Below are 11,857 nucleotides of genomic sequence, written 5' to 3' on the forward strand. Positions count from 1 at the left end.
GGAACTCACTTTGTAGACCAGGCTGGCCTCGAACTCAGAAATCTGCCTGCCTCTGCCTCCCGAGTGCTGGGATTAAAGGCGTGCGCCACCACGCCCGGCACCAAAGGCTTTCTTAGTTTGAGGATATATTTATTAGTCTTTGGAGCAATTAACTCGAGATACATGTTAGCAATGTTCTGAATGTATCAGAACTATCATATAGGTTGATAGCTCTAAGTGATTGATGAGCCAGTACTTCTAAATGGACTCCACATGGGGAAAACCATTATTCTGAGTATTTCCGATGCGTCAGATATTACAGCAAGCAGTTTATATGAACTGCCTTGTTAAGTCTTCACAATGACCTTTTGGAATATACATTAATATCTACATTTTTTAGTATAACACTTTAATCTTTTTTTCTTTTCTTTTATATATATATATATATATATATATTTTTTTTTACACTCCAGATTTTATTCCCTCCCTGTCTACCCTCCAACTTTTCTACATTCTATACCTCCACCCCACCCCCTGTCTTCAGGAAGATGTTCCCACCCACAATCCCCAATTCCACCAGACCTCCAAACTCTCTGGGGCCTCCAGTCTCTTGAGGGCTAGGTGTATCTTCTTTTACTGAACCCTGACCTGACAGTCTTCTGCTGTATATATATTGGGTGACCTCATATGACCTGGTGTAAGCTGCCTGGTTGGTGGTCCAGTGTCTGAGAGATCTCAGGGGTCCAGGTTAAATGAGACTGCTGGTCCTCCTACAGGGTCGCCCTCCTCCTCAGCTTCTTCCAACTTTTCTCTAATTCAGCCACAGGGGTCAGCAACTTCTGTCCATTGGTTGGGTGCAAATATCTGCATCTGACACTTTCAGGTGCTTTTTGGATCTTTCGGAGGGCAGTCATGATAGGTTCCTTTTTGTGAGCATTCCATAGCTTCAGTAATAGTATCAGGCCTTGGGTCTTCTCCTTGAATGGATCCAACTTTGGGCCTGTCACTGGACCTTCTTTTCCTCAGGCTCCTCTCCATTTCCATCCCTGCAGTTCTTTCAGATAGGAACAATTATGGGTCAGAGTTTTAACTGTGGGATTGCAAGCCTGGAATAATGCCCTGTTTTTCTGCTGGAAGGAAAGAATTGCCAGAGGCAGAGATATCTGGGAGAGTCCAGAAGGAGCATGGTACTGAGCCATGTGAGGAGAGGTGAGAGGGGAGAGAGAGAAAGGAGCTGCTAACCAAGAGGGGCATCCTGGGTCAAGAAGCTGTTCAACAAGGTAAAGAGTAGACCAGATAACCAAAATGGCTGGATTATATAGCTAAGAACAGCCCAGCCCCTGAGCTGGAGAAGGTTTAAGCTGAAGTATGCCAGCTGTATTGTATCTGGATTGTAGAAGAGGTGTCATATACGCAGGCCTTTCATATATCCTTGTTTTACACAAAGGACCCTACACCCAAAGTGGGAGATAGTCAAAATCATGGCACTTACATAGTTGACCTGACAGGGACAGGTAGTTCCAACTCTCTCCTTAATGCTTTCTTTTCCTTTCTTTAGAAAAAAACATGAAGCCAACTTCACAGTGCCAAATCGAGTCTTCATCATCAGAATAAAGACTTTTATTATTTTCTCTCTGAGGATTGCTTTCATAATAGAATTGTCAAACTATAAACACTAAAATTATCCATGACTCATTCTGTTACACTAAAGTTCAAATATTTCCCATACGTAGTCCATCAAAGATACATAACAGGAAGACCCCCTGCGGTTTACTTGATTTCTTCTACTTAATGGCAAGCACAATTCCAAATGATACCACAGAGCCAATGAATAGATTCAGCCCAGGAATTCAGATTTCAAAGAAAGAAACCCCAGTCAGGGTCAAATCTCTCAGCATACCCATTTGTTTCTGGCCTAATAATCACTTTATGTAGAATTCTACCGATTCTCAGTTACAGGCCAAACCTTTTAGCCAAGTGCTTTTCAGAGTTAATGGTCTACTATCTCATAAAAGAATATAGCAGATGCTTCTCCCACATCCAACTAATATTGCTTTTATACCAACCCGTATGCTTAAATATTCTTTATATATGCATCTCTGAATGCATGTACTGACTCAAATCTGATGAAACTTGCCTGAGACTCATTTTCAGAATGAACATACCTCAACAGGAAGGTTGATTTGTTCTAATTCAAGATGATGGTATAAGTATTCCACTCGCATGGTGAAAAAAAAGTTATGGGGTGATATGATTATGTAATGCTGTGTTGACATTCTTGATACCTTTTAAAAGAACATATTTTTATGATTAAAAGAAAGAAACATTAGAATTTATACTTTATTTTTAAGCTTATTATTTTGAATGTTTAATTTGTACCAGAGGCATATCCCCCACCCCATTCTAAATTCTGTATCTTTAACAACACAATGCTGTTGATAATAGGCATATCAGTATTTATGAGTACAAGCTCTGTTGTAGCAGGTATTCAGCTTCCAGCAACACCATTTTTCCTGAGACTCATGCATTTTTCATTGTCTAGTCCGTCTGCATTTAAAGTGGATGAGATGTCCTTTTAAATGCACAAAGAAGATGAAAATGTGTATCATAACCTCCTTTCCATTTCTGCTACTAAAATTATAGGAACTCTGTATCTATGTTAGAATGCATCTGCTGCGCTGTGCTGTATATGACATGAATAACCAACAGCTCACTCTGCAAAATTTCACCCAGCACCATTTTTAGCATTTTTTTTTTTTGCAAGATAGCACCTTTCTGGGCATGTTCAGAAATGCACTAGAAAATAGTTTATTAATCTCAGTTTCTAACTGGCAGATGGGTTACAGTAAAAACAGAGTGTCTTCTGTTTCATTGCTTGTACTTTTTCCAGCTAGGATAAGGCACCATCTTGTCAACCTTCTAACACTTTACCCTTTCCATACATAGATATTAGCTCCTTCAGAAATCCCTGCATTCTGCGTTTAGTGAATATCTATTGTTTCTGGCAGTCATCAGATTCTAGGAACAGAACATAGAAATCATTAAAGGTTCCCTTCTTCTTGGGAGATCATGAGCTATACAATACGGTCAATATAAGTAGAAATAGGAACACACTTGAGAACACTTGACTCAGACTGGGTACCAGGAATGGCCAATGGGAGGCTTTTGAGACAAATTGGTATGTTCAAACTATGAGGAGTTAGGTAACAGACACACAGCTCATTTGCAAGGGAAAAATCTAAGAGGAATACAAGGTAAGGAACTAACTCAAGGGATTCTACAATGGACAGAACAGATGTCTGTACAACATGTTACTACAGGAATTCATCCTCTACCAATGGAGAATAAAGAATCCGAGGGAGGCAAAATGGCAGGACAGGGGTCAGAGTTAGAATATGAGCATTTAGGCATTAGGAGGTTTTATATTTACTTATTTATTTTATTTTTATGCCTCTAATAAGTCTCTCAAGCATGCAGGCTCCAGTAGCTCTGATTTCTAGCCCCCTTTAGTTAAGAATGAGCTCATGAGCTGTTCTGGTAAGGAATTCATTGCAACCCCCTGCTATCCACATGATGTTTATGATCATGTTCTATAAAATCATAATTTGCATTCTCAATTCAATCAGACTGGCAGTGGCTGAAAGACATGACTGATAGTTGAAAGTACATAATTAACATGATGGGTCTGCAGCTTTGTTTAGCTAAATAAACAAGGTAGATTTGTGTTGGCCTCTTGTTGAAAGGTGTATATCACAGGGCCCTTGGTAGAAAAGTTCTTGTTAGTGGGTTTTGTCTTTACTATTTGAAAAATGTTTCCAAAACTCAGTCTGTTAGGTTAGCTCTGTACTCCATACACTCTCTGAAAACAACCATTTTACAACTAATGGTGACACAACACTGTAATTCAAAATTTAGGACTTGAAATCATATCACCTAGCTTCAGTCTAATGTCTCTAGTTTGGCAAGTTCAGAAACGTAGCTCTGTGCAATCAAGGAAGTCTCCTGATGTCAACCTCTCATTTCCACATGCATACATATAAACACATACAGGTGAATGTGTGCACACAAGTAAACACACACAGGTGAATGTGTGTACACAAGCAAAAACTGCACACAAATATATACTCTTTTTTTTTTTTACCTCTCACTTCAGTTTGACGTATCTCATCACATAAAAAGGAAGCAAAATAGCTTTGTCGGTCAAACCCTTTCTCTTCAGTTCTCCCAGCCCTAGGTAACCACTAACATGTTTTCTATTTCTGCGGGCTTGCTCATAGTGTTTTCATACTAGATTGCTTTTTAGTTCAAATGTTTACGAGATCTGTTCATACAAGAGTTTACATCTGTGTATTATTCCTTTTAATAATTTATTATATAGATACACTAGGTTTGTTATCTATTCATATCAGTGGGTACTTCAGACAGTTTATATCTTTTACTATAACTTATATGGTCACAGTCTAATATATTTTGCTTGGTAGGTAAAGGACCAAAGGAAGTGGCATACCAACTTTCTTGCTTCACTCCTGTCAGATGACATCAGTGGCTCAATGGGCTCATTGTGCATAAAACATTGGCAGAAAGGACACCCCTACTGTAGTATCTGATGCATCATGGTCTGGTTCCCAAATTGGTAGCAAATGTTATTTAGACTGTGGACCTATTGCTCACCAAATATCTGATGTTCTTTCTTTTTAAAACCGGTTGAAACATTTATTTTCTATTTCTAAATTTTGTAACAAGTTTCTTGAAAATCCAGTGTCAAAAGTTTCATTAAATGGTCTCCCAGTGACAGACTACGTCTTGTTCGTTTTATACATGTTACATGTAGCATATAGAAGGCTATTTTATAATACATTGGGGTCAATTACACGATAGGTTAAAATTACATTGTCTTGTATAAGTATTTGGTAGTCTTGTGTATCTTGATTTGGTCCAGGATGCTCCAAGGTCTTAAACAGCATTGTTATAATTTAAGTAGGTCATAGTATTGTTTTAGTCATGTCCAAAAAGAAGGGAGATGCCATACAACACTCTCTAGTGCATACTCAGCATCAGAAGCAACCATTTAATATACTAGTTGTAATTTTACCAATATCTCTTCTATTTCAGTGTATATATTAGGCAAATGATCAAAAATTACCAATCATAGGATTATTATTATTCTCCTGTAAATTATTTGCTACTATGATTAACATTGTGCTACATGGTGATTAGATCAAATATCATCAAAGAAATCTTCAAAGTTGACATGTTTTTCTTTTTTCTCACCATTTTTCTTCAGTGTAGTCACCATTAATGATTCCACTGAAGAAACTCTGTACCCCAGGTTCCCAAGACGAGAATTGACAGATAGGGCTATACAAAATTAAAAGGCTTCTATACAACAAAGGGAACCATTAATAGAGTGAAGGGACAGGCTACAGAATGAGAAAAAATCCATGACAGCAATTTTCCAGACAGGGCACTGTTATCTAAAGTATCTAAAGAACTGTTAAAAAAAATCCTCCAATCAATAAATGAGGCAAGCAACCAAACAAAATATTATCTAAGGATGAAATACAAAGGCTAGGGATATAATGCATTTGGCAGAATCCTTGTTGAGCTTGCATTATACCATGAGCTTGATTCTCAGCTCTGCAGAAAACAAAACCCCTGGATATGTTTGTATCTAAATAATGGAGGATCAGAAATTCAAAGTCATCCTTGACCACATAATGAGTTTGAGGCCATCCTGCACTACATTAAACTCTGCCTCAAAGAAGAAGAAACAGGAGGAAGAGGAGGAGGAAGAGAGAAGAAAGAAGAGGAAGTAAAGCAGAAGGAGGAAGAACAGAAAGACGAGGAGGAAGATTCCATTAGCACAGTTAGCAAATAAATGTTTCTTAAAGTATTCAACACATTAGTTACCCAGCAAATACAAAGTGTTACAAGTTTAAGATTCCATTTTACTTCTGTCAAAAATGTTGACCTCAAGAAAACCATCAAATGCTGGTGAGGATGTGGGAAAAGGGAAATCCCCTTTCCCCGTGGGTGGAAATGTAAATAGGTGAAACCATTATGGAAATGAGTATAGAGATTTCTCAAAAATCACACACTCACACAAAAATATAGAATTACTATATAACTCGCCTATAGAACTCATGTATATACACCGAAAGGATTCTAAGTTCTACCACAGAGATACTTGCACATCCATATTCATTGTTGCTCTAAGCACAATAGCTAAGAAATAGAACAAAACTAGATGTCTATCAACAGCGAAGTGAATATGAAAATGTAGTATTTATATGAAAATAAAATCAGAACATTTATAGCAAGATGGATGCTGCTGGAAAGTATTGTTTCAATTCAAATATCCCAAATATGGAATGACAATAGCATGTTTCTCTTTCATGCATATCCTAGATACTACGTATGTATATGTATGTGTATGTTTATGTGTATGTGTATATGTACATGTATATACATGTACATGTATATATATAAAAGTTTGTGAGAACTACACATCACAAAACTAGAAAAAAGAATGCCAAGAGAGGTTACGAAATGGTTGGGAGGCTAGGACTGGAGAGATGTCTCACTGGTTAAGAGTGTCTGCTCTTCCAGACAACCTAGATTCAATCCACAGCACCCACATGACAGGCAGCTCAAAATTGTCTGTAACTCCAATTTCAGTGGATCCAACACCTTTGCAGAGACATACATGTAGAGAAAACCTGAATAAACATGAAATAACAATAAGCTAATTATTGGAAAAGCAGTGAAAGGATTGGGGATGGGAGAGAAATTGTGGTGAAACTCACATGGCATGGAAACAATGTGTTAGAGGAAAATCAGAGAGGTGGAGGCAGGAAAATAGAGGAGTAGAGGGGGAAGAGGGCCAAGAAAAACAGATGTGCATCACAATGTCATAACAAACCCTATTACCATATATCCTAATCTTTAAAAAAATTGCTTTCACAAATCTTTGATGTTATTTGAATTCTTTACGTTGTTTTATTTTTTTCAGTTTGCAAAAGGGTGTTTATTAATTATAATTTCTTTTGTAACATTGAGGATTGAACACAGGACTTTGCCCATGCTAAGTATGTGCTCTGCTATCCCCCATATCCTCAAGCCTGGTGATCTTTTTTAAAAGCAGTGATATTCTTGTTTTCCCATTGAGACAGGGTTTCCCTGAGGAGCCCTGGCTATCCTGGAAACTGCTCTGTAGACCAGAGCTGGCCTCCAACTCACAGAGATCCTCTGCTTCTAGCCCTGATACTCTTATATATTCAGAACTGCTTATACTGCGTCCTATGATTGTCTTTTATGCCTTCCATTTTATAGTCCTCTAAATGGTATTACTCTGCTGTAGGTATACTCAGGAAACTTACTAAGTCAAAATGGAACACAGAACAGACTAAACAAACAAGCAAGCAGCAATGACAAGGCAATGTGTAAAAGTAAGAGTAATACATGAGATGTGTCCTAAGGGAAAGAGAGTAGGAAGGCCTCTCAAAGTTAGCGACAAAAGAGCAAAGTTTTGAAAAAAAAAAAAATGAATAGCTGTCAGTCTGGAAAAGGTATGATGGAAGTTTTGCAGAGGCATATGAGCAGAGAGGCCCACAGTTCCCTGTTGAACTCTATGTTGCTTTCTGCTCTGCCATCTTGAAGGAATGCCCGGGCTGGAGAGACTCAGAAGCCATTGGAGAGAGAACATTCACGGCTTCCTTCCAGCTGTCTGTTGTCCTTTTCTTAGAAAACTGCATGCCCCAAGGCAACAGCATTTCATTTTTCTCATAACTCTCCAAGTTAGGCAACAGTCTCTAGGGATCACTCACCTCTTCTCCTGAGTGTAGACTGACTTAGTATGAGGGAGACAGGAGGATCTCAAACACTCATTCAGATATTTGGCCCTAAGGCTGCCTGGGTTTCTCTCTTTATTTCCCAGGAGTTTCTCATATTCAATAGTACATCTCAGGCGCCTTATTGAGAAGCTGTTTCTTAGCAGGAAAACATAAATGCAGCAAAACTTCTCAAAGGTTAGGCCCAGAACGCTCATGCCTTCACCTTCTCTGTACTCTAGTGACCAAAGCAAGGCCAGACCAATCTAGCTTCTAAAAAAGGGAAAATTGATCCATGTTCCATCCAGAAAAAGTGGAATTGTGTCTTCCATGGGGGAAGAAATCCATGGGGGAAGAAATATATAATATCACATATCCTCTTCTTAAAGTCTTTGTGTTTATACTACAGCTTTCACTTTTTATATTGCTGTTTCTACAAATAAACCATAAAGGTCAGAAGAAACTTTCAGAGAAAAGTCTACCTCCTATTTCCAGAGGCTTTCCTGTGTCAGGGCAGGTGTGTGTGTGTGTGTGTGTGTGTGTGTGTGTGTGTGTGTGTGTGACTACAAAGCTTGTGTGGGCATTTCATTTCCATGGAAACTGAACACTTTGACTCTTGCTTCCAGTCCCCACTTCAGCGTCTACAAGAGCACTGCCTATGAAAACAGCAATGAAAATATTTGCATAGTTATTATACTACCACAGTCCTGAATCTATTTCAGGAATAATAGCTTTAATATATAGGCAAATGTAACTTAAGAAACAGAGAATAAAGACCTGAAATAAAGCTTCTTAGAATGGAGTTCCAGAGTCTAGAAGGGCACAAGAGGTGGTCCTTGTGGATTTCTAGATGTATAGACCTTTCAGTCAAGAGTTTCTGGATCCAGTAGCTTGATCTATAAAGTTTCTCCCATTATCAATTAATTATACACACAGTTGATGCTGGAGTATATTTCTGCTTGCAGGGTTGGGCAGGCTCTCAACATCACTAATCCACATACTGTGCTCCAAGAAGACAGTCCCTTTCCTCAACAGCTTCTGGAGTACAGTGACTGGAAGCCAGGGTCTCACGCTGAGACTCAATCTCATAACCTGGTTTTGCTTTATCCTCACTGTGTGTTCTATGAGCAAATTAAATACCCATGTCAAGCATTAGTTTCCATCTCTATAAAGTTTCAGGGATAAGTGTATGGATCTCTAGCATTGCTTCGGTGGATTACAATAAATAGTATCCACTGCCTTTAGCTCAGTGTCTGCAGTGAATTACTAATGGATTTCACTATCATTGTTTTCCTGTGTTTCTTGCTGATGTTGCTGTGTTTTGCTTCATTTCTCAGGGAGATGTTAATCTCGGTGGCTTTGGGTCAAGTGTTATCCCTTCTCGTTTGTGGAATTGGCTTGACGAGCAAGTACCTGGCAGAAGATTTTCATGCGAACACACCAGTCTTCCAGAGCTTTCTGAACTACATCCTCCTCTTCTTGGTATACACCACCACCCTAGCTGTCCGACAAGGTAAGCTGCCCCTAATCACAGGAATATGACTTCTACGAACACAGAGAAGGATATGAGCCATGACTAGATATCATTTCATCATTTGTTGCATCAGTAAGATGATTCAAATCCCCAGATCGCACTTTGCTATTTTGCTGTAATATCACAAAGAAAATGCATGAATATATCACAAAGAAATATCATGTGAATTCAGCAAGAATCAGGAGCTATATACACTGCAGAAAAGTACAATTGCTCATAATTTTGAATTCCTGATAAGGGTTTTATTCTTTTCAATGAATCTAAATAGAGTACTGCCTGAAACCTGGAACAGGCCTAATGCAACTTTCCTAAACATGGTAGCCCTGAGCTGTCTAAGGGGACTACAAACAAATGTATGTTCTTTAGGAAAGTGGCACAGGTATGACTATGGGAAATTTGAGCCACACCACAAGAGGAGTAAAAGAAAAGCAACTCCCATAAATGGCCACATGTGGTCCTATTATAAATGTTAAAGAAATAAAGCAATGAAAACCAGTTCCCCAAGAGTCAAGAAAAGAAAAATGTCTTTCAGAGGAATAAATCCCATAAAGATTATGTGGGGGTTGTGGGGGTTAGGTCATTTTAGAGACTCTTTTAGAGCCTTTGTCCTACACTACCAAACTTTTGTCTGTGACCCCAGAAAAAGCTCCCGATTTCCCTCTAAATTGTAGTCGTTGATCAGGATTCACTGAAAAAAATAACCATTAAAAGCTTTGAAAACAATCATATATATTGCTAAATGGCAGTTCTAATAATTACACATTTTTGAAATGTTCATAAGAACTATCAGGATGTTATCCTTACAGGCCCTTGTTTGGATTTCTGTTTAAAATAATGCTGCTATGGTATAATGACTTCGCCAATTGTAGGCTTTGTCTTAGAGAAGAATGATGATGGCAGGTGTCAGGGATAGCTTAGTTGCTAAAGGCCTTGCCTTGCAAGTGTGAAAACATGAATTCAGACCCCCAGAACCTATTTAAAATTTGAGCAAAGCAGCAATGCATCTGAATCCCACCACTGGGGAAACAGAAACAGGCAGATCCCTGGAGCTCACTGCCAGCTGACTGAGCAGAATTGACAAGCTCTGGGTTCACCAAAGCACTCTGTCTCATAAAGTAAGTTGGAGAGTAATTGAGCACGTTACCTGATGTCAGTCTCTCATATTTACCTGCATACACACACACATGCACATGTACACATGTATGCTTACCTATATATACACATGAACACATCCACACAAGCACATGAATAAATAACCCCCTACACACACACACACAAACACACACACACACACAACACACACATCATTACCACACTCATACATGATTGATTTTTCCATTTGTTGAAAATATATTAGAAACTAATTTAATTTGCTTTCCCAAGTTGATGTTACTTCTTTTTAAAGTCTTTAATATTAACAGCTGTAAGTACTGTTAATAATACATTGCCAGTCTACTAAAGTAACAGACACTAAGTCTTAGCTATGTTTCCTCAATGTGAGACAGAAGCCAGTGAATTTGAATGATATAAGTGTCTTGAGTGGTGGTGCTTCAGGACAGGAAAAGACTCCAGGAAGTGAGGCAATGGGAGAGGCATACAATTAGTAACTTATTTCAGAGGAACTGTGGGAATGTATCAAAAAAGGAGAGACAAGGGATGAATGTAAAATTTACTTGATGTGAGCTTGAATCAACATCAAAAGACTAGTATTATTTAACCTAGTATAAGGAGTATAATTAAGAGAAATGGGATTAAACAAATTTTCAATAGCTCAATACTGAAAAGAATGTTTGTATGAAGATGTTGAATTCTTCATCAGTGATTTTTAAGCACCACTGTAGTTTGAAATGGCAAATTGTTGTTCTCCTTTGGATTCTGGCCTCTGTTATTTTCTAAGAGTCCAGAGATTAAGTACTAGGGAAAATAACATAATTAAAATTGGAAATCATGATTATAATAGTTATACGTAGAAGCTAGAAAAGTTAAGTTATGAAGTGTTAATAATATTAATAATGCCATTTATAATGTACATTCATAATTGTCAGCTGCAGAATATGGGACTTATCTCTCCTTGGTTCTTCAAAGCAAGGATATAGTATCATACAAAATTTTATAAGTGAGAAAACCAATAAAGCTACTAGGAAAAGATGGAGGCTGTGACCAGCTAGGGCTGGAAGAGCAGGATTACCTTTGGCTTCTTCTTGTGAAATTTGGAAGAGGTGGGAGGGATGAGAGACCCTTTACAGTACTTTTCAACTTTCCTAAAGCTGCAACCATTTTATAAAGTTCCTCATGTTATGGTGACCTCCAACCATACAATTCTTTTCCTTGCTACTTCATAACTGTAATTTTGCTACTATTATGAATTGTAATGTAAATATGTGCTAAGCTATGCAAGGTATCTGACATGCAACCACTGTGAAAAGGATATTTGACCTCCAAGGAGGTCATGGTCCACAGAATTAAGAACCAGTACTTTAGAACAAAAGGAGACATTCATGTTTCTTTTTTTTTT

The 11,857-nt window shown here is 38.2% G+C and overlaps 1 protein-coding gene across 1 annotated transcript in view; it reads left to right on the forward strand.

The window, feature by feature from the left end:
* Slc35f1 (solute carrier family 35 member F1) overlaps positions 1 to 11,857 on the forward strand; it is a 415,554-nt gene that overhangs the window by 239,973 nt on the left and 163,724 nt on the right. Inside the window, exon 2 of the mRNA XM_021174621.2 lies at positions 9,146 to 9,321. Within this exon, the coding sequence (XP_021030280.1) occupies positions 9,146 to 9,321 (176 nt within the window). The remainder of the gene's footprint in view (positions 1 to 9,145; positions 9,322 to 11,857) is intronic.

Source organism: Mus caroli, chromosome 10 (genome assembly GCF_900094665.2).
Source record: "Mus caroli chromosome 10, CAROLI_EIJ_v1.1, whole genome shotgun sequence".
In the NCBI taxonomy this organism is placed as follows: domain Eukaryota; kingdom Metazoa; phylum Chordata; class Mammalia; order Rodentia; family Muridae; genus Mus; species Mus caroli.